This window comes from Anser cygnoides, chromosome 32, assembly GCF_040182565.1.
Source record: "Anser cygnoides isolate HZ-2024a breed goose chromosome 32, Taihu_goose_T2T_genome, whole genome shotgun sequence".
In the NCBI taxonomy this organism is placed as follows: Eukaryota; Metazoa; Chordata; class Aves; order Anseriformes; family Anatidae; genus Anser; species Anser cygnoides.
Window position 1 is genome coordinate 1,656,033 of NC_089904.1, and position 21,104 is coordinate 1,677,136.

The 21,104-nt window shown below is 50.1% G+C and overlaps 1 protein-coding gene across 3 annotated transcripts; it reads left to right on the forward strand.

Annotated features, from left to right (window-relative positions):
* The first annotated feature begins 10,980 nt into the window (after positions 1–10,980).
* Positions 10,981–19,333, forward strand: RACGAP1 (Rac GTPase activating protein 1). 3 transcript variants are annotated; one of them, XM_013199382.3, is made up of 17 exons: positions 10,981–11,123; positions 12,367–12,455; positions 12,904–13,106; positions 13,477–13,613; positions 13,831–13,900; positions 14,113–14,166; positions 14,823–14,900; positions 15,039–15,156; positions 15,347–15,477; positions 15,628–15,792; positions 16,169–16,264; positions 16,514–16,712; positions 17,016–17,121; positions 17,310–17,442; positions 17,583–17,718; positions 17,978–18,086; positions 18,373–19,333. In XM_013199382.3, exons 2-17 carry the CDS (start codon positions 12,371–12,373, stop codon positions 18,446–18,448), a joined length of 1,896 nt encoding a protein of 631 aa, XP_013054836.2. In that variant the 5' UTR covers positions 10,981–11,123; positions 12,367–12,370; the 3' UTR covers positions 18,449–19,333. The 3 variants fall into 3 exon arrangements, with proteins under 3 accessions (XP_013054836.2, XP_047908841.1, XP_013054835.2); XM_048052884.2 differs by having other exon boundaries at positions 11,100–11,123; positions 12,371–12,455; XM_013199381.3 differs by lacking the exon at positions 14,823–14,900 and having other exon boundaries at positions 11,100–11,123; positions 12,371–12,455.
* Positions 19,334–21,104: the final 1,771 nt, after the last annotated feature.

Below are 21,104 nucleotides of genomic sequence, written 5' to 3' on the forward strand. Positions count from 1 at the left end.
GCCCGGCCTTGCAAATTGCTTCTTTATCTGCACCTGCCACCCAGCTACTGCGCAGGAGGCAATTTAATTCCTAGCGATCTATTAAATACCACGTGAGCTGGAGGTGCCGGACTCTGCTGCTTGCTTTCCCGGGGTGTAACCGCTCTAGGGGTCACCGGCCCTGCGATCTCTGGGGCTGGCCATGTATTTAAGGGGAGAGCTTGAATTAAAAGGCCAGCAGCGTGGCACATATCACAAAGCCCTCCCTGCTTGCTGCCAGGGCCTCGGAGGCAGCGTTTTGGCTTCCAGCTGCTTGCTGGGAGGATGCTGCTGGTGTCTGCCCCGTGCTGGGCGCCTGGCGTTGCTCTGAGCCTCGCTGGTGCCGAGTCCTGCGAGGCTGGTGCAGGATCCGGCCCTTCCCCATCCGATCAGGCCAGGAATCTTGGGGGGGAGATGGGAAGATCCAAGCCCCCCTTGAACCTGGGCTGAGTGACATGTAAAACATCTTTGCAGCCGATTCCTGCTAATGGCTTGCAAATTGCTTCCATCAGCTCTGGTATTACAGATTGCTCATCTGAAATTGCTTCCAGGAGCCCATTTTGGGGCCAAACGCTTCCTAGCTTGGGGAAATAACCATCAGCATCATTAGCAACAGCAAACTGCGCTCAAACGAGGCACTATGGGGCCCCACTAGGACTTCCTACATGCGCCTTCCCCGCTGGTGGGCAGCTCTGGGGTTAGGGCTGTTGTGTCCGCGTGGGGCTGGGCACCACTTTTCCCCGTCCCCGTTGCTTTGGGCTGCTCCCCTCACATCGCTTTGCTCCAGCTCTGAACCAGGAGTGGCTTTGGTGCCTCCACATACCTCCTGGTAGAGGTCCAGGGCTTCCTAATTCCTGAGCCCATCGCTAATTATCTGCTGGAAGCCAAAGCCTCAGCATCTCGGTGAGCCTAACGAGGCTGTTAGCAGAGCCACCTCCAGCCGCTGCTGGCTCTGGCTGGCCGGGAGCACGTCGCCGTCGCGGGTCGGGCGAACGGTGGCCGAGATAAAACCTCGCCTTGCTTCTTTTGGCACCTAATCTCCCTCGCCGTTTCAATCCCACCTGACCATTTGAGACCTTTCCAGAGGAAACCTCGGCCTCGAAATCCCGAGAACCGAGCACACGCCGCTCGGCAGCGCGGCGGGGTTGCTAAATTAAGCACGCCCCGTCTCCCCAGCGGGGATGGATGCGAAGGGTCGGAGCCAGCCTGGGGCGAGCCGTGGCACCCGGAGGCTGCCTCGCCGGGGTTACCCCGAGGAGGATGCGATCCTCACGCTCAGCACTTCGCTGCCTCCCCGCTCCGAGCCGCCGGGTCGCTCGCCCCCGTGCCGAGCGTCGCCGCCTGATTTATGCCGTGTTGTGCCGTGCTCTCGCTCGCACCCGCTTGGCTCTCCCGGCGCGAGGAGCAGCCAGTCCATTAAACACTGAGTCATCCACAGCGGCTTTTAATTTCGTGAGGGGCAGCAGTTTGGATAATTAAAGGCCTCCGTGGCCAGAGCTGGCGGCTGCAGAGAGCAGGGCTGCCGGGGAAGGCGAGGACACCCGGCAGCAAGGATTAACCGGGTGCCACCACCCTGGAGGTGAGGCCCTGGCAGAGAGGTGGCTCCCCTGCTCCCCCTCCCCTCTCCGCTTGGATTTTGGGGTGGTTTTTAACCCTTTCCTGCCCCAGCAGAGGGCTTCCTCGGCCAGGTGAGTGCAGTGATGTCTGTGCTGTTTTCTGCCCGGATTAACCAGGTCCTGATGGGATCTCCCGTGGGCAGATATGCTATCTGGAGGCCTTGGCTTATTAAAAGGACAAGCTGTTCGGGGAGCTGGTAATAAAGCCATGAAAGCTTTTACGAACCAGAGTTGAAGGCACTAATATCGCTGTGCTCTGCGTGGGTGAGAAATTAGACAAGAGTTCCTCCATGCTGATGGGGTTTTTTTCCTCCCCCCTATTCATCTTTCTCAACAATTATCTTTTATTTTGATATCTTTCTATTTAAACCTTCAGAACCGCGCTCAGGATAACAAGGAGGCTGAATCGCTTAACAACCAGGCACCTTGCAGCGCGGGTGCGGGGGACCTGGAGGCGCAGCGGGCGGTGGGGAAGGTGGCTTGGGCTCTCCTGGGGGTCTGGCTGCTGGAATTGTCCCCAAGGGTCAGGGGATGGAAGCCCCAGGGCCGTCTCCATCAGGAAAGCTCCTCGCTGGCGGCCTCAGGAAGAGCTGTGCTGCTGCATCTGTGTTGCACCAGCGTTGCACGCCTGGGGCTGGATATTTGGGATTCCCTCTGGCTGTTGCTGCTCATCACCCTTGCATGTGGGTGTCCCTTGTGTGCTCTGGGTTTGCTGCGGTTTTCTTACAGCCCCCGTCTCTGCTTTTCTGCCATCCTGGAAATCTCGCGATGGCCCAGCCGCAGCTTCCCGGAGTTGTGACCAGCACATCGCAAACCGAAGGTGGATGGAAACACTGGGAAGTTGCTGAGCTGCGTATGCACCTTCATTAGCTTGAGCAATTAGCGTGAGGAGCAGCATCCTGAAGCACTTTCCCTGTGCACCATCTCCACCTCGTCTGGCTCCTATCATCCTGGCTTGTTTTACCCTGAGTCCAGAAAAGGCTTCCTCAGCTGGGACAGACGCAGCCCGGGGCTGTTCCCCCAGACCAGAGGGTCTGAAGCTGCTCAGGAAGGACGGGACCCACATCTGGAAGTGCAGGGCTGAGGCCCAGCATTCTCCTGTTGCAGGATGCTAGGCTGAGCAGGGGATCTGCGTAGTGCTTGCGGTCCTGCAGCGCTGCCCGAGGCCATCCCTCCTGGCTCCTTGCTCTCTTTGCTGCTCTGATACGCACATCAGAAGCTGAAACTGTTTTGGAGCTACATGAGAAGAAACGCCCCACATCGTCAGTGGCCATGCCGGTGCTTCTGCAAATGGGTCCAGCAAGAGCAAACACGTTCCTGCTGCCTCAGCCCTCGCTGCAGTCCCAGACCACGAGTGGGTACCAGCATCAAGAGCGTGCCCACGGAGGTGAAATGCAGGATGTGCAAGGTGCAGCGCAGGGCAACGGGACCCCAGCTTCTCCCTGGGTGCAGATCCCCCTGTCCCCCTGTGCCACCCCGCTTGTCCCATGCCATTTGTCCGTCTGCGCTGCTCCGGCTTTGCTAGGGGCTGTTTGTCCCCGTGCCCTTGTCGCTGCCACAGCACCCGTGAGGATCGTATTTTCCTTTCTTCTCTCTGACACTGGTTGCGGTCACAAAAAACTCATTAAGGAACCGCTGAGGATAGCTGGAAAGGGAGCTGGATCCCCACATCTGGGAAGTGCCAGGTTGGGCCAGTGGCATGCGTTTGCCGCGGCCCCGAGCAGCCCAGAGCTGTGCTGGAGAAGGCAGCTCGCGTGTCCCGAATGTGCAAACACATTTTGGCAGCCTGGGCGACTGTGCAGGAGCTGAAGAGTTAACGCTGCCAGCATCAAGCATCCTCCAAACAGCACCGATGGGAGCAGCGAGCCTCTCCGCTCCCTGAAAGCTGGCAAACAAATTAAAGCAATGTTGCAACGAACGCGTTTTCTTTGCAGCAGAGAGGAGGAGAAGCACCGCTCAAAGGCTGAGGAGACAAAGGCAGTGCAGATGGGTGCTGGGGGACCCGGCGAGCGCCACGTGCTCTGCGCTGCTTTGCTCGGAGCTAAGCTGAGATTTGCTGCTACAGCTCAGTGACAGCGGCTGGAATGACCTGGGGAGGATTTATGGGAACCACATCAAGGCCAAAGCGGGAACCTGGCTGCGAAGGGCTGCGGCTGACAGTTGCTCTGGTGATGCTGCTTCTCCATGTTTTTGCCTCCAGACTGTTCCTCCAAGAGGAACTGGGCTGTGCAGGGAGGGAATAAAGTCTAAATACCCCAGGCGTCTGGATCAGCCTGTCGGCTTCCCAGCAGCCACCTGACACGCGCAGCAGTCCAACATCTCCGAAAATGAGGTCCCATTTGGCTTCTTGTGCTCATGTTTGACTTAAAGAGAAATTAAACGGGGAGATGCAAATTCCCTAAAACAATGAAGTGAAGCTGGTGGCTGCGGTGGCCCCGGTGGAGCCAGGTTTGGTGCATGGCAAAGGGGGCTGCTGGCACCAGTGTGGTGCATGCCAGTGGTGCGTGGTGCAAGGGCTGGTGAAGTTGGGCAGCTGGGACCTGAATCTGTCATCAGAATGCTGCCGCTGGTCCCTGGCATGGCCCTGTCCTTGTCCCCCAGCCCCAGAAATGACTGGGGGTGGTGGCGGTGGTGTTCCTACCCTCCCCCAGACAGCCAAGCCCATGCAAGGAGCAGATGGAGCCCATCCTGAATGTGCAGCCTCAGCAAAAGAAAAGCCAATAAGCGAGTTAATTACCGGCGCGTTATGTGAGAGCTGGGGATTCCCAGGAGATGGCTGGGGACGAAGCAACCCTGTGCTCACCATCCGCAGCCCTGGGAGCTGCTGGAGGGCCGGGTGACCTGACCGGGCACCACGGGAGCCGTGTCCCCTCCCTGGGGGCAGCCTTTTGGCAAAAACCCTCAGCAGAAGGGATCGGAGCTCTGCAGAGATTATTGAGGTTGTATCTGTCCCTTCCCCTGCGGTTTTCCTGCCTGTGCCTGATGAGGCACGTTCACGGGGTAGCTGCAAAGTGCCAAGCAGTGTCTGCAACTCACAAGGCAGTCGTGGCTCTGACTTTGAAAATATGAACATACCTGAGGGCAGAGCATCTCTTGCCTTTGCCTTACTGCTGAACATAATTGGGAGAGAAAGAGGAGCAGCTCCCAGACTCCCCGGTTTAAAAGTGAATTGTAACTGGGCTTGAAGAACCGCTCGCCTTTGTGCCAGTGCCTTTGGGGCAGCTTCATCGTGTCCCCCAGCAAGTGTCCGATGCCTGCCCGGTGACGTGAGGGGCTTCCCAGCCGAAATACCAGCCTGGAGGCAGGGTGCCTGGCTCCGTCCACTGGAGGACGCAGACACGCTGATTTGCCCTTGGTGCTTCCGCTCTGCTCCCCATCAGCTGAGCTAATAAAGTTTGGACTCGTTAAGTCCACAAATGGTTTCAAACTCGATTGCCCTGGGCTGCCTCGCAGCTCCCATCCACCCCTCCCTTTGTGTATCTGCCTGGGAGATAAGGATGGCAGTGGCTTTAATTCCTCGCTTATGCATCGACTGCCAATTCTCCTGCCCGCTCACCCTTGATAAATATTGCACAAAGATTTGGCTGCCAACGTGCTGGAGATAAAGGTCCAGTCCCGCCAGATCTCCTTCCTCGGTGCCTTTTGTCTTGTTCTGTGTCCAATTTGTTAAACAACCCACCTGCTGCAAGAGAGGCTCTTCCCATCTCTGCTCCTGCTTCGGATTATTGCTAAACCTCTGAGTGAGCTCGCTCCTCCCCGCGCCCGGCCTTGGGTGAGAATCGAGGACTAAGAAAAGGCGCTGTCATTTCCAGGCCTTGAATTGTCATTGATTGGGGGATCGATAACGGAGCCTGCTTTGGCTCAGCTCTCTCCCAGGCCCAGCAGGATCCTGCTCACCAGTGTCATGCAGGATTTGGGGATGCTCCTGTGCAGCAAACCTATAAGGGGAAACACCGAAGGCTCTGGCAGGGCTTAGCCTTGCTAAAAATCCTCTTTGCAGCCCTCTGGCCAGGCTGGATGAATGCAGTTTGGGTGCCAAGAGTGGGGCTGAGGTTGGGAGGCATCACCGGGAGCTGAGCTGCACCTTGCCCACCCACCACGTCTGGGTTGCTGGAATTCACTCCCAATCCTGTAACCATCCAGGTGACTTGGGAGCCAAAAACTGCTACCTGGTAGTGCGCAAATATCTTACGGAGAGCAAAACACCAATGAGAGGCGCTTGATTGTGCCGTGGTGAACGACTGCGGTGTTCAGAGGGAGGATGCCCGGTGCTGGTGGTCTCTGAGACCATGCAGGCACCAGCCCTGGTGCTGCAGCACAGTGTGAGCATTGCTCCCGATCGAGCCTCAAATTTCAGGGCTGCTGTAGATGACAGGACAGGCAGAGGCTATTGATTGGGGTGGGGAGGGAGAAACTGAGGATGGAAAGTCTCCAGCAACCTTGTGGCTGTGTATAGATCTGGTTGGCGGCATCTGCTAGAGTTGATCTCCCCCTTTTGCATCCTGTCAGGCAGCGTAGCATGCTGCTGTCCTGAGCGTTGTCTCTCTTTTAAGATTGAATTGCGAAAGAAAAGAAAACAAAACCACAACGAGTGACAGATCTGGAAGCATTTGAACTCAAATGTGGCTTCTCTGACGCGTGTCTGTTAGCCATGCTGTCCTGCTGGAAGGGCAGCTGTCCTGGGTGGCTTCAGATGCTGCGTAGCTTACAGGTGTCTGGATTCCCCAGTTTGGAGGTGGCTCTGACAGTGCGGTTTGATCACTATCACTTCTAAATCCATAAGAAATGTCATCTGAAGTGCAACAAATAACCCTCTGATTATCTGCTGGATCCTAATGCTACTCCCTGGAGATAAAAGGCTGCAATTTTTCCCCCGGGCCATACAATAATCGCCCCAATTACTCCCAGGCAGTGGTTATTAAACTCATGTCACTGCTTTAATTTACAAAGCAAAAATAATTAAGCAGGTGTCTATGCTTGCTGTTTGGCTGGGAGTGACCACGGTTATTTCTGCTTTGTTCTGGGAAAGAAGCTCTCAGAAGCTATGGAAAACCTCCGTGGCCTTTCTGCTATGTGTGGCACAGTTCTGTCAAAAAAAGGTACAGAGAAGCTGCCGGATGAGCGACCAAATAAAATACAGTTGGTGTCTCTTAATGCTGGGGTTGGTATCTCAAAGGAAGTAACCTCTATTCAACTATAACATTGGAGGGATTTAGGGAGATAGCTTGGTTACCGAAGCTGAAATGTGATGGCCATATGAAATCGTCCTTTAGACCCTTGCAGAAGTGTTTTGGTTTGGTTGGGTTGGTGTCGCGTGTCTCCCGGCCAAGTGCAGGCACTTCTGCTGAGCGTGGTGCTGCAGGTGACGTTTGCACGCTGCTGCCGTGTTTCTGGGTGCACACGCGTGTTTGTTCCCCGTGTCCAGGTGTGCTTCTGCACCCACACACGTCGCCTGGCATCCTTCAGGCTCACTTGGACAGGGAGGCTTCCAGGTTTTGTAGGAGATCAGTGAAAGCAGAGAAAGGGATGACCGGACGGAGGGAGGCAGTGCTGGTGAATTATGCATGACAGAGGGAGGAGAGCCGTTATCTGCACGGACAAGGGCCTGTGCCAGGCAGCCCAGCTCTCCGCTGTACCTGTGCCTTCCTTTCGCCCGTGCTTTATCTCCACTCCCAGCTTGTAATTCAGCCCAAATATCAGAGGAAGCTGGAAGATTAATTTTCTGTGTTTGCATGGCAAAGGAGAGGGGACGCACTCTCACTCCAGGCTCCCAGCTGCTTAATCCGCTGCTGAACCCTGCTGAAGGAAGAGGCAAAAATTTATCAGCATTGGCAAGTTGCTGGTGCAAAGAGGGTTGTTGGGACCCAGTGGCTGTGCCGAGCCTGGGGCTGCACGCCAGCAGGTTGTGTGCTCTCGCAGCAGGGCCTGGTGTGCTTGAAGTGGATGCAATTGTGAGGGGGGCACTAGGAAAATCCAAATCCTTCCCCCCTTCCCCCCCCCCCCCCCCCCAGTTCTAGGGACCAAAGAAACGTGTGGGGCTTGGGAGAATCATTCCCTGCCCTGCCACTGAGCCATGACCTTTGTGTGCCACCAGCATGAGAGTGCTCATGACTGCAAGTTGCTCAAATATTTAAGAGATGACAACTATATTAATACAAAAAACTAGATAAAGATCCCTTGAGTTTAAAGCAGGAAACATCAGCTCAGCTCTTATTTTGCAGCCCTCTCCTTTAGCTTACTCCCTGGCTTAAATGAAATCATAAATATCAGTCCACAAAGACCCTTTGTCACTGCATGTAGCTCCTGGCGACAAGAGGTCATTCATTAAAGGCCAGATGAAGGCAATAAAAAGACTCCCATTGTTTTTTAACGAGTTCAGGATTAGGCTGTGGCTCCTCCGCCGACATCAATGCACCATTTAGGTGCATGGAGCAGAAAGGATGGGCTGCGTGGTGCCGCAGACAGATTTGGCTGATTTCATCCAAGCACTCTTTACCCTGACGCTGGTCACCGCTGGAGGAATCACGCAGGCAGGCGATCACAGATAAACCTGGCTGCTTTGGCTTGATGGTGCAAGCTCTGCTCCTTTGGCACCCTCATTGCAGATCACACGGGCAAGGAGCCAAGCAATATTTTGCACAGCTGAGTCGTGGCGGAGGCCTCGCAGCGCCCAACACCACCCAACGGCATGAGCGTGATGCCATCTGCCGGCCTGCAGCTCGGGCCAACCACGAAAAATTAGGAATTCATTCCCCAAAATGTCCAGCTTCCTCCGGCTAAACCCAGGCTGCCCTCCCTGCTCCGCCTGCTGGGTGTTTTCCAAATGCTACTGAATCATTCTTTTTTGAAATCAGTGCTGCATTTAGAGAAGTGCACCAAAGATATTTTTTTCTGCTTTTTTTTCCCCTAGAGAGAGGTTGCCATCTTAAAGTTTCTAGCTCCCCTTTCTTTGTCTGTTGTTTTTTTTTTTTTTTGTTTTTTTGTTTTTTTGTTTTTTTTTGGATGACTGTTCATGAAGACCATCATGCTCTAGCTGGTTTTGGATTAAGAGGAACTTAATAAAGGCTTCCCCTAAGCACAAAACTGCACAAATGGGTTTGCAATTCTGGAGTTAATTAGGCAGGAGCCAGGCAGAGAGATGTGTGCTTGCGAAGCTCCACCAGAAGATGAAGCTGGTAGGAAAGGTTTGCTGCTGCAGGGCCGCTCGCTAGCACAGTGAGGCACCGGGGCAGTTCCCCCTGCTTTCTGCCCCCAAAAGACGGAGGCATGGGGCCACCCCTGAGCCCAACAGCATTGTCACAAACCAAGGTCCTGCGAGCACTGCCCAGCGAGGGAGTCGCCAGCAAATGGAGGAGACAAATGGGCGAACGACCAACCGAGTGAGACTGCAGGAGAAGCTCGAGGAGAATTTCTGCTGCCTGAAAATGTGAAGTGCTTCCGCCAGTAATCGCCGGAATCATCAAATTAGCATAAATTCTATTAACGGTTTCCCAGATGAGACATTTCAAGGCTTCCCCCCCCCCCCCCCCACTCGACACAAACAAAAGAGAGTATAATTACTTTGCAATAAAGGCCCTCAATCCTCGTGCCTTGTCTTCTGCCTTGAAGTAAAGTGATACGTGGAAGGTGCTGCTGGCCTCCCTGCTCTCACCATGTGTCAGCCAAGGAGGAAGAAAGAGAAATCCTACCAAGCTTCAGGGCTCCCGCTTCTCTGTCCTGTTGGCTGTGGCCAAGCCATGTCAGCAGATGAGGAGGTTTCTTGCAGGAGCTTTTTTGTGGTACTCAGCTCCTGAGAGCCTTTGAGGTTCCGCACATAAGATTTCAGAGGAGGTTTTTTGGAAAAACGGTGCTTGAAATCATATGGAAGAAATCTAATTTGCTTAACGTTGAAAAAGAGTGCCTAATGCGGTAACTCGCTACAAGCACCAAGGGGGCCATAATCTAAAATAATGTGCCTTTTTATTGGCACAAGAATGCAGATGACAATTTAAAAGGGGGAAAATTTGCTTATGAGCAAAAGGCTCCTTAACTCTTAAGAATGACACTAAAACAACTCGCCTACCTATAAATATGATCTGCCAATAGAGACATCTTAGCTGAAAGATTTAATTACAGGCAGGAGATGCAGGAGACTCAGGGCTGGTGATAAAAGAGCTGAACCTCCCCAGAAATGGAGTTACAAGAAGAGCCCAGATGGTCTGTGTGCGCACCAGAGGCTTTCAGCAGGGCCAGATCTAACTACCAACCTTTGACTTGCCTTCCAGACTGGGTCAAATTGGGATTTTGGATGATTTTGCATACCAAGAGGTCAAATATCAAGGTCAGTGTCTTCCTTCTGCTTTGCCATTGACTCAGAGGATGAAGAATTTCTTTTCCAGGCCACAGTTCCCCTGTAAAATGTAGATAATTTTGACCATCTTCTGTAAGGAAGCCTCATTACTCTGTACTCTTCAGGGAACCTTGAGGCTTTTTGTAAACTATTATGAATTAATTATTATTAATTAAGTTAAAGCAGACTATATAACCTAAATAAAACAGTCCTGACAAAGCAGCTGGATGTTTGAGAGCAATCTGCTTTACGAACTCACTTTTCCACTTAGCAATTTTAAGCATTTATTTCCGCTTTCTAATTGCTAATATCCATTCTTCAATTACCCGCAGTTTTGTTTCAGATTTAAAAGATTAAAGTGCATTGATATTTTATGATTATGCGATTTCGCTTCTTGTAATTGTTGGGTTTTGGCTTGTGTTTTATCTGTTTGCATATTAAATGTCTGCGACTGGAGGAGTCGTGTGCGGCATGAAGTGGGGCTTTGCTTTTTTTGCACATGGGACAGGTGGCTGGCTGTTACTCAGATCAACATTTCAAAGAGAAAAATCAGCCGAGGCATCATTTTTCTCAAGGGACAGCATTGAATAAACAGCCTTCCAGTCAAATACCAGTTCTCTGGGTCACGCTGAGTGTCTTATGTCACTCTGCAAAACCAGTGCATGGGGGGCTCTCAGATTCCCCCAGCCTTTGCCATTGGCATAGCTTAAAGTCACAACCGGGCCTCAGCCTGAGGCTTTTTTTTCCCCAAACACCCCAAAACAGCAGCTTTTTCCGCCCAAAACAGCCCGCTGGTGCCAACGGCTGCAGTAGAAGCAGCCCCCGGTTTGGGGAGTTTAGGCCCTGCCGGCATCGCCCGCCTGCTCCGTTGCTAAGCAACGCGGCTGGAAACAGCTACCAGCAGTAAAGATGGCGCCGCTTCGCCTTCAGCAGGCGACCGCGGCCCACACTGGCCGCGCTGCGTGGGGAGGAGAAACCTTGCCCTTAACAGACATGGCGCCGGCTTGTCTTCAAACGCGCGGCGAGCAGAGCCAATGAGAGGCCGGGAGGGCGGAGCGCGCCTCGGGATTGGCTGGCGGCAGGGATTCAAACCGAATCGCGGGGCGGTTAGGCTGGGCGGTTGGAGCCGGAGCTCGCTCCGCGCCGGGCCGGCGGCTGAGGTGAGTGGGGCGGGGGGCGGCTGAGGAGAACCGGGGGGGCTTGGGCACCGGGCCTCGGCCCCTCTTTGGGGCGAGCCGGCGCCTCAGCCTTCCACCACCCAGGGGAGCCGCCTGTCGTGGCCTGGTGCCCGTTTACCCGAGAGATTTTTTAAAAATTTGATTTAATTTTACCTTATTATCTTCCCCCGCCCCCCACCGGGGGTTCTGGTGCTGTAAGCTATGGTACAAAGCCGTCGAAGTGCCTTTGGCGACGAATAAGGCAGGCTACAAGGAAGGCTTTTTAAGCAGAAAGCCTTTCCACACCCTGTGGTCTGTGTAAGATTGAAAGCCCCCATATTTCTGTATCTGTATGGTCCACACATGCCCCCATATAAATATATGTGTCTGTAGGTACCATAAAAGACCCTCTCTATATATATGTGTGTGTGTGTGTGTCTGTAGAGTCTGTAACTGAATAAAGCCCTTTGGAGCTTTCCCTGGTGGTCTCCAGAACATTCTGGTGTGTTGTCCCCCATCCTGGTACCTCTCCCAGCAGTGCCTGCACCTGCTCCTGCTGCTCATTTTTTAATTGGGGTTGCCCTGTGGGCTCCAGCAACCTCGTGCATCGGAGAAGTGATTTCTGTTGTGCTGAGCTGGAGACTTTCCCCTTCGTTGCTTCTGTTTATGCCATTGTTGCTACTGATTGAGGAAAATGTGCTGACTGTCTGCATTTTTAAAAGCTATTTGCAGCAGGAGCTGTAACTTAAAATGCAGCTAAATTTAAAACGGTATTAAAATTCCCCAGAACGTTGCTTCTATTTTTATCGTAGGAGCTCTGAAAACTTACAGATTTTTAGTGGCCTATATAGTACTGAGTTACTCACAGCCTGGGCGCAGGCTGTGGTCTGCAGCCTTTCAGAAGGAAAAGAGTTTGGGATCCCTCGCTTTGCCTCGGGTTCTGAACCTCTGTAGTGTACTGGAGGTTATTCGAGGCAGTCAGGTGAGGAGCCATGCTGCTTCTACGTATGGTGTGCTATCCTTAAAATGTGGAGGAATGAGGATCTGTACTTCCTAGGAAAGTGTTTAGATGCATGTAGCTCCATGAAACATATCTCTTAATGTGTTTTTGTTTGTGCAGCTTCTAAAACTTGCCTTAAAAAAAATCCTGAAGCAAATTCTCTTTTCTTTGGACTGGTAACGCGTTTTCCATGTGGAGGTGGGAAGAAAGGGCTGGGCTGTTTATTTAGTTCTGGTTTCTTGGCAGGAAGATGGAGGCCGCCGCGCTGAATTTACTGCGTATGTTTGACCAACTCGTGCGCCAGGCTGAAATTTTAAGTGAAGGAAATGAGTACGGTAAGTTTTGTTTCAGTGGGCAGCCTAAGTGGGATGTCGTGCTTGTTTGTTTATAAACTTACAGCAAACATTATTAGCTGTTACTGAAGAATCTGTTGATGAGGCAGTGAGTAATAAGACTGCTACAGGCACTCAGATTTGATTTTTTTTCTTTTTCCTCCGTTCTTGAGGAATATGAAGTCACAGACTGACAGTAAGCTGACTTGATCTGTGCAGGGTCTCATTCAGGGTCTTTTCAGACCAAATCCTGTGTGTCAGTATCGAGCAGAAACGCTGTGAGAACTTGTGAGCATCTAGAGTGTAGCTGGGTTTGCTGAAAGGCCAGCTTTGCAACTCTCTTCAGTTAAGAGCAAGCTATATTAATAGAAACCTACCCTCAGTGAAAGGAGGGTTGCTGCATCTCCTCTGTTTGCCTGAGTAGTTAAAGATGTATTTGCCTTCTCTCCAGAATTTATTCAGTTAGCAAAGAACTTTGAGGAATATCGGAGAAGACTGCAGAAAACAGAGCATGAGCTTGGCAGGTACAAAGATCTTCTGATGAAAAACGAAGCTGAACGTAGTGCTTTGAGTGTGAAGTTGAAACATGCTCGCAATCAAGTGGATGTGGAGATCAGACGCAGGCAAAAAGCTGAAATGGACTGTGAGAAGCTGGTGAGTATTTCCTTTATTACCAGTTAGCTCCAGTTAATGTGAAGAGGAGGTGGTTAAACTGCATCGATCTATGGAAAATAAGGACTGGCACTCATGATAACTTGTTGCCTGGAGAGGCAAACGAGCCAAACCCCGCCACCAACAAACTGGCTTAGCTCCTTGTAGCAGCCTTCTGCTTAGGTTTGGAAAAAGGCGAGTGGCTGCCGTTCAGAGTTACCTGGCAGAGCACATGCTTTGCAGCTCGTAGCAGTGTATTGTCACAAGTCCTGAGAGCCTGTCTGTGTGGTATCTCAAATACCTGAGACTGGTTCCTACAGTAATTAAACACAGTTTATCCTGTGGCAGCTTCAGATATTATCTCTCTTTCCAGGAGAGGCAAATACAACTGATTCGAGAGCTGCTCATGTGTGATGCATCGGGGAGTATTCAGCTAAGTGAAGAACAGAAGTCTGCCCTTGCCTTTCTTAACAGGCCACAAGTTTCTATGGGAGGTTCAGGCAACAAAAGGTAGGCAAAATAGTGTTTTGTCTGAGCACATCAGTGGCAAATATTGATCTAGCTGCATGTATGTCTGTGACACGCTGCGTCAGTATCAAAGGAGTTTTACTTTACAGTCCAATTTGAAATAAAGCTCTGGAGAGATGAGAGGGATGATTTTGGGGTCGTGGCTGACAGAAGGTCAAACTAATGAATGTTTCTTCTAACTCTTGTTTTTTTTTTTTAGGTTGTCTACAATTGATGAATCTGGCTCAATTCTGTCAGACATCAGCTTTGACAAGACTGATGATTCACTGGTAATGTAACTCAAAGTCCTGAAGTTTTCTTCCCCTATTAAAACCTCAGGGATAGTCTCCAGAGACCCCTTGTGTTTAGATTACTGTAGTATTAGACTAGTAGAGCTGATCTGCATTTCTCTGTGTGCCATTGGGTAAAACTTAATGAAAGCCCAGACCAGAGGCTGTGTGGTATTTACACTGAACTAACCAGTACTGTTTATTTCCCACAGGACTGGGATTCCTCTATGGTGAAAGCTGTCAGACTGAAAAGGAGAGAAAAGCGGGTATGTTCAATTCTTTGGCTTCAAATAGATGCCACTGTTAGCCCTAGCTAATACAATGTCACCATCTGTCATCTCGCAGCCACCCATAATGATGTTGAGCTGCTAGTCACAATCAAACTTCAGACGGGTGTGCTTCTACTGTAACTCAGACCTGCTGTGTGGATTTTGTGTGAAAGTTAATTAAACACATACCTTGTGATGGCCTAGAGTTTGCTAGAAAGCATTTTAAAATCATTAACAGCTACTGCATTAGGAAAAAAGTCTGTAGGAAGCTGAATGTTTTCCTGTACGTAAAGGAGCTTGTGATTGTTTTGGTCTGCTGTTAGCATGCAGTAGGCACTGGTGTGGGAAAGGACAGCCTAAAATCATCACTGGTAGAGTTAAGAGTCTGGGATTTGATCAGTTGCTGCTTCTTTTTTTCCCTCTAAATTGATATTGATGGATTATAAAGCTGGCTAGGAAAATCATTGGAGAGAGCTGCATGTTGAAGCCTCCTGATTACCACTTTTCATTACAAACCAGAAGATACTGTAGAGAACTTACTGCTGTTGTGCTGTGTGCAGACAATTGTTCTGCTCCTCTAATTCTACTGAACTCCTGTAACGCGATGTTGACGGTATGCGTGCCTTGTAGACAAAAATACTGTATCTCTCCAGCGATCTTCTGGGCAGTACATTGAAGGCCCACCAGGTCCTCAGAAGAAAAAACGATCAATTGGCTCCACTGCAGACCAGGTATGGTGGTCCCAGCTGGGTTCATGTGCGTTTAAAATAGTTGGTCTTAATGCATACCAGTTTCCAGAGCCAACAAACCAAAACAAATCCCTTGTCCTGCCAGTATTGCTGTCACTAACAACATACTTCTTGTTACAGGGAAATGACTCCATAGTAGCAAAGACAACTGTTATGGTCCCCGCTGATGGTGGCCCAATTGAAGCCATCTCTACCATCCAGACTGTGCCTTACAGCCGGAGAAGTCAGAGGAAGAGTGGTAGGTGTCATGTCTCCATTTGTCCTAGTCCTGAAGCAACTACGCAGTGGGCTGGAGGCTGTCCCATAACATTAGTTACCTTCCTCCAGGACCTAAGCAGCTGCCTCTGATTTATAATGCACATTTTTGGAGCAAAGATTACACAAAGGAGTGATTCCCACCTAGCCAACACTCCTCTTCTGTCTTCCAGGTCCTTTGCAGCCTCGGAACAGTGAGTCAAACTTGGGCAATAAGCAGCTGGAATCCAAATCAGAGAGTAATGGCTCTTGCACCCCACAAAACAATGGGGGAGTGAGGCTGCATGAATTTGTTTCAAAAACGGTAGGTCAGGAAGAACTTGCAAGTTCATCTCGCTTCATTAAATGTGTGTGTTATTGTGGTATCAAGCTATTGATAAGAGGCTACCAGCTGCTATGTCTCAAGTCACTGTTAACCATACCTATATAACATCTATATGTTCTGAATCATTAGGTTATCAAGCCGGAAGCATGTTTTCCTTGTGGAAAGAGAATAAGGTTTGGAAAAATCTCTCTGAAGTGCAGAGGCTGCCGTGTGGTCGCTCATCCAGAGTGTCGGGACCGCTGTCCCCTTCCCTGTATCCCCACCTTGACTGGCACTCCTGTCCACATTGGAGAGGTGAGTGTGTATGGTGAGCTTGGGGGACTATAGCTGCTGACACAAATAATCCTAGGTTGGGGGTGGAATGTGCTTAGGCTCCAAGTCTGCCTTCTCCGGAAGAGCTCCTGTTGCTCAGAGCTGCATAATGAAATACAAATGAACTTGCTAAAGTATTGTTCCAGGACAGTGGGCGATGGGGGTGATTTGTTAGTCTCAAGTCGTGTATATGGCAGCTCTGCATAGGCAACCCTGTGGCATCGTGCTGAGGGGTGCAGTATTGCACTTCCCAGGGCTGATGAAGGAGAAATAATGCATGTCTTTGAGTCTAGATCTCTCTAGATTAGTCTTGGAGACTCGAGTACCTTATTTTTTTTTCTGCTCTTCTACCTCTTAGGGGACCTTAATGGACTATGTCCCTTCTGCTCCTCCAATGATCCCTTCCATCATAGTGCACTGCGTTAATGAGATCGAGCAGCGAGGGCTAAATGAGGTAAAAACAAAATGAGGCGTAAAACCGTGCTAATGAAATAGGTTGTGGGGTTAAGAGAAGAAAATTGTTAACCCAAACATCTCTGGTTTACGGTATGTGTAGCGCTGCTCAGTGGGGTGACTCTGTGAGGGAGCAGCAGTGTCTATGCAGAGTGCTCAGGTGTGGAGGGAAAGTGGGAGCAGAAGAGTGTAGGCTTTGTATGTGCGGTCTATAGGTTTTCTGCCTATAAGCAAGGTTTTCTGCCTACAGATAGGCATTTACCGGGTATCTGGCTGTGACAAGACAGTGAGAGAGCTGAAAGAGAAGTACCTGAAATCAAAAACCATTCCTTTGCTCAGTAAAGTGGATGATATCCATGCTATCTGCAGCCTTCTGAAAGACTTCCTACGCAGCTTGAAAGAACCCCTTCTCACGTTCCGGTTAAACAAGACTTTCATGGAAGCTGCAGGTAAGGAGATGCTAAATGACACCCTCAATACTTTGTAAAAGGTTTGATGGTCACAGGCTTATCTGACGTGTGAGCTGGCAGACCTCAGTGCTTCTGCTGCAGATACCCAGTCTGCTGGGGAGGTCTCTTCTGCTGTACAGTTTTGGAAAAAGAAAAATTCTAGTGCTTGGGCAGGATATGGAATTATTAGAATGGTTACTTCCTAGTTTCCTTGTTCCTCAGGCAGCTTACTGTGAGGGGAATATTACAGCTGTGCATCTAAGACTGCTTTCTCAGGTCTAAACTTCTTTTCTCCTCCGCCAGAAATCTCGGATGAGGACAACAGCATTGCTGCCATGTACCAGGCAGTTGGTGAACTTCCTGAGGCCAACAGGGAAACCCTAGCGTTTCTCATGCTTCACCTGCAGCGGTACGTTCAGATGGGCTGAGGGTTCTGGAAGGGGGGGAATATTGCCACTGGTCCTTCTCTAATTGTCTCTTATGACCGCTTGTGAGCAAAATGTCTTCATTCTTTCAGAGGCTGAAGTGCATGTTGGCTGGGGGGCTGTGTGGAAGGTGAAGGGGGGTAAGCTACTTTTATTTTTTCTTTAAATGTAGGGTGGCTCAGAGCCCAGACAATAAAATGGACGTTACCAACTTGGCCAAAATCTTTGGCCCCACGATAGTTGCTCATGCAGTGCCTGATCCTGACGCCATGACGTTACTGCGGGACAGTAAGCGGCAGCCCAAGGTAGGTCAGCAGAAAGGACAGATGTGAGTAATGTGTCCCACGTAAAGAATTCTGTCGGGAGGGAGATGAGCTGATGTCAGTCTGTGCATTAATGCTGTGTACCGCTTCCTAACGTTGCCTACTCATGGGCAATTCTGTAGGTAGTGGAGCGGCTTCTGCTGCTGCCCATGGAGTACTGGAGCCAGCTGATGCTGGAGAAGCAAGAAAACACTGACCCAGCACACGTAATTGAGAACACCAATGCCTTCTCCACTCCACAGACGCCAGATGTTAAAGGTAAGAGCTGAGTGCTGCTCTATTGGCTGTGCAGCTGCTGTGTGGGAAATAATGATCCTCAATCAAGGCTGCTTGTGAGACTGTTGGAACTAGCCATCCCTGCATGCTTTGTGCAGGAAGAGGGAAGGAAAGCGTGCCAGAAAATACCAGATTTGTCTAGTATCTTTGACAGATGCTAGGCAATGTCTAATGTTGCTTGCCTAGCAGTGAAAACTCAGCTGTCCTCATGTTGCTCACTTCATTGCCTGTGTTTTGATAGTGAGCATGCTTGGACCACTCACCACTCCGGAACAGCAGCTGTCCAAGACGCCGTCATCTAGCTCCCTGTCCCAGAAGGTCCGGTCTACCTTCGGCATAACCACCACCAAGTAAGTGCTGCTGGGTGCTTTTACGGAAATGTTGGTGTGCTACAGGTGGTGTGGGTGTTCAAGAAGTAAAAACAGACTTTTGGACAGAGTTCTGGGAGCAGCTTGGATTTACTACTTGATCTACTCTCTCCCTTAATGCTACAGTAACCGTGCAAGTTGCGTAATGGTTAATGAGCATCACCTTACAGTAGGGAGAGGAACACTTTGAGAGGCGGGTAAAATTTGAGTAAGTAGACCTCTACAGCCAAAAGCCAAACCTCATTTTTTTCTACTTCTCTTGAACTAGATCTGGGAGCAAAAGCAAGTCAACAAGCCAGCTGGGGCGTCAAGGCAACTTCTTTGCCTCTCCTATGCTGAAGTGAAGTGGACCTGGGAGTTGATGTTGTCCTACGATTTGCACACCAACACTTATGAGTACAACAAACACAACTCCCCTCCTTGGCAGCTTGTGAAATAAGATGTTTTTCCTTTTATCTTTCAGTTTAACTAAGAGTTTTAATGGTTTTTTATTGTGCAATGTATTTTATTACCTAATGCTGTGTTGCTTTTAGTATTGGTGAAGAAAGTAACTACAGGATCTATTCAAAGTGTTAATTAAAAAAGAAATTGCTGAATTCGCTGACGCTTTCCAATAGCATCCTCTGCCTGTGTTAAGTGAAACAATTGTAAGTTGCATTTTTTTTCCCTAGCATGTAGGCTGCTCTTCACGCAGGAGCGACCCACCCTCCTCCTCCCATTGACTGAACTGTGTCAGAATCCAATCTCTCAAACAGCACACGAGTCTGTAATCCTCGGCTTGCGCTGTGGTGGTGCAGCCTGGAATCCTGACGGTGGCGTTGTTGCATTTATCTCACCAGGCAGAAGACGCTTTAACTGCCACAGGGACTGTGACTTTTCCTAAAGAAACACTCCCTGATATTGTGTTTACAAGGGGAAAACTCTCTAGAGGAAATCTTCTAGAGGACTGTCTTTAGATACAAGGATACCAATCCTGAAGGATTCTTGGGTACTCAAAACTAATTACTAGTGGTGTTCATACTGGTGAGGGGAACGAGGGTCATTTAATAGCACCCTTGTTTTTGGGAGTCTCTGTTTTCTGAAATCAGATGTGACCTTGTGTAGTGCTGCATGGAAAAACTTTGGGAGAATGTACAAAAGTTTTATCAACTGGCTGTTTGTTTTCTTTACTGAGTTCTGGAAAACTGTCCTAACTTGTGCAGCGAAGTAAATCTCGAGTTTCTATGTGACCTGTGGTTCTGTACTCTAGCTAATGCGTCTTATTTGTGTTGGGGAGTTTTGTCCAGGGCCTGTGTAGCCTTACACAAGGCTCTGGTGCTACGTTACTCTTGTACTGCTGAGTACTGCCATAACAACTAACTAATCTGGCAGCTTTGGCTGCTGGGGTGCAGGCTCATTGGCCCAGAGGAAGCAGAAGAACCATTTTGTTTCTCCAGTGTTGTTACAGGAAGCAAAATACCTTTTAGTTGAACACAGGGGCCTGCGTTGTCTCCCTTTTGGTGTGGGGTCTGCAGGGTGAAGGCTTCTCCAGCCTGGTTTGCACCCTGGCTCTGACGCCCTGCAGGAGGTGGGGCAGCTGGGAGCTGCCACTACTGCTCGTGATCCCAGCAGGATCCCGTCTTTCTGGGATCCACCGCAAGGATGGCTGCTGTGCACTTAGCACACTTTGCTGTGGGTGTAACATCAAGTGAAGGAGCAGTAGGACAAGAGGAAATGGCCTCAAGCTGTGCCAGGGGAGTTTTAGGTTGGATATTAAGAAAAACTTCCCTTGAAAGGGTTGTGAAGCGTTGGAACAGGCTGCCCGGGGAAGTGGTTAGTGGTTGAGTCACCGTTCTGGAGGTATTTGTATTTAAAAGACATGTAGATGCGGTGCTTAGGGACGTGGTTTAGGGGTAGGCTTGGCAGTGCTAGGTTAATGGTTGGGCTTCATCTTTGAGGTCTTTTCCCACTGAAATGGTTCTGTGACCCTCGCTGGCAGGGAGCAGTGCCTCAGGCTCTGCCTCTTGCTGGGCAGTGCAGAGTCTGAGGTTTACTGACTGATCCTTCAGTGGAGAAAGTACTTCCCTTCTGGGCAGGATAGGGGAAACAAAACTGAAAGAAAGCAGCTTAAACCAAAAAAGAAAGCATCCTCCTTTACCTGCCTTGAAGCTACTGCCTTCCCTTCCCAAAACGGGGCTGGGGTCTGAGTAAACAAAGGGGCGAGGAGAGTGAAATGTCACAGCAGCGGGATCTGAACTCACCCTGGAGTCTTCCTGCCTGAGAAGATCGCTGTTATTACAGCTTTTAGGAAGCAACAGGATGGAGGTGATGGAAGAGGGGTGTGTTCTGCAGTCCCGCAATCCAGCATTTATGGTGGTGTCATCATTAAAAGGCCGCAGAGTGTGAAGATCTTGGCGCTGGGGCTCGTCAGGCTGGTTTTGTCTAAAGCTGCCCTGACCTGCCCAAAACTTTGCTGTAGTTTGCTGTTCCAGGCAAACAAGCTAAACAACTGCCTGGCAACGAGGTGGCTGTTACCTAATGGGTTTTAGCAATTGAATTTGTGTAGTTTTATGTAACTGTGGGGTATGATGGCTGTGCCTGTGGTAAATCTGATGGATTTTTTTTCCTTTAAGGAGCAGGTAGGGCTAGCAGGTGCGGTCTGTGGGCACTGAGGACAGGGTGGCCCCAGGGCTATTAGCAACTCATCAGTAACAGATCATTAAATTGCACAGCTTTGGTAGGTGACAAACTTAATGGTAACGGGAAAAAAAAAGTAAAATGTGATGTAGTAACTGTGGATGTAATGGGGAATTGCAGCTGTGTGTGGAAAGAATTAAGTGTAGAGAGTATAAGAAAATATATAAAAATAGCCTCAAGTAGACCCTAAAATGAGGAGGAAGAAACAATCATATTCTTCCCAGCAAAGAGGAGACAAAACCCCATCAACATCGTATTGGCCTCTAAGAAGAGCTCAGGATGCTGGTGAGTCACTAGCAATGCAAAGGAAGATGGGAGAATTTC

Bases quoted from the DNA above. Each gene is read 5' to 3' on its own strand.
- RACGAP1 (XM_013199382.3), top strand. From the start codon at position 12,371: ATGGAGGCCGCCGCGCTGAATTTACTGCGTATGTTTGACCAACTCGTG. The intron at 17,122-17,309 runs GTACGTTCAGAT...CTTTAAATGTAG, and splicing joins CTCATGCTTCACCTGCAGCG to GGTGGCTCAGAGCCCAGACA. The intron at 17,443-17,582 runs GTAGGTCAGCAG...GCAATTCTGTAG, and splicing joins ACAGTAAGCGGCAGCCCAAG to GTAGTGGAGCGGCTTCTGCT.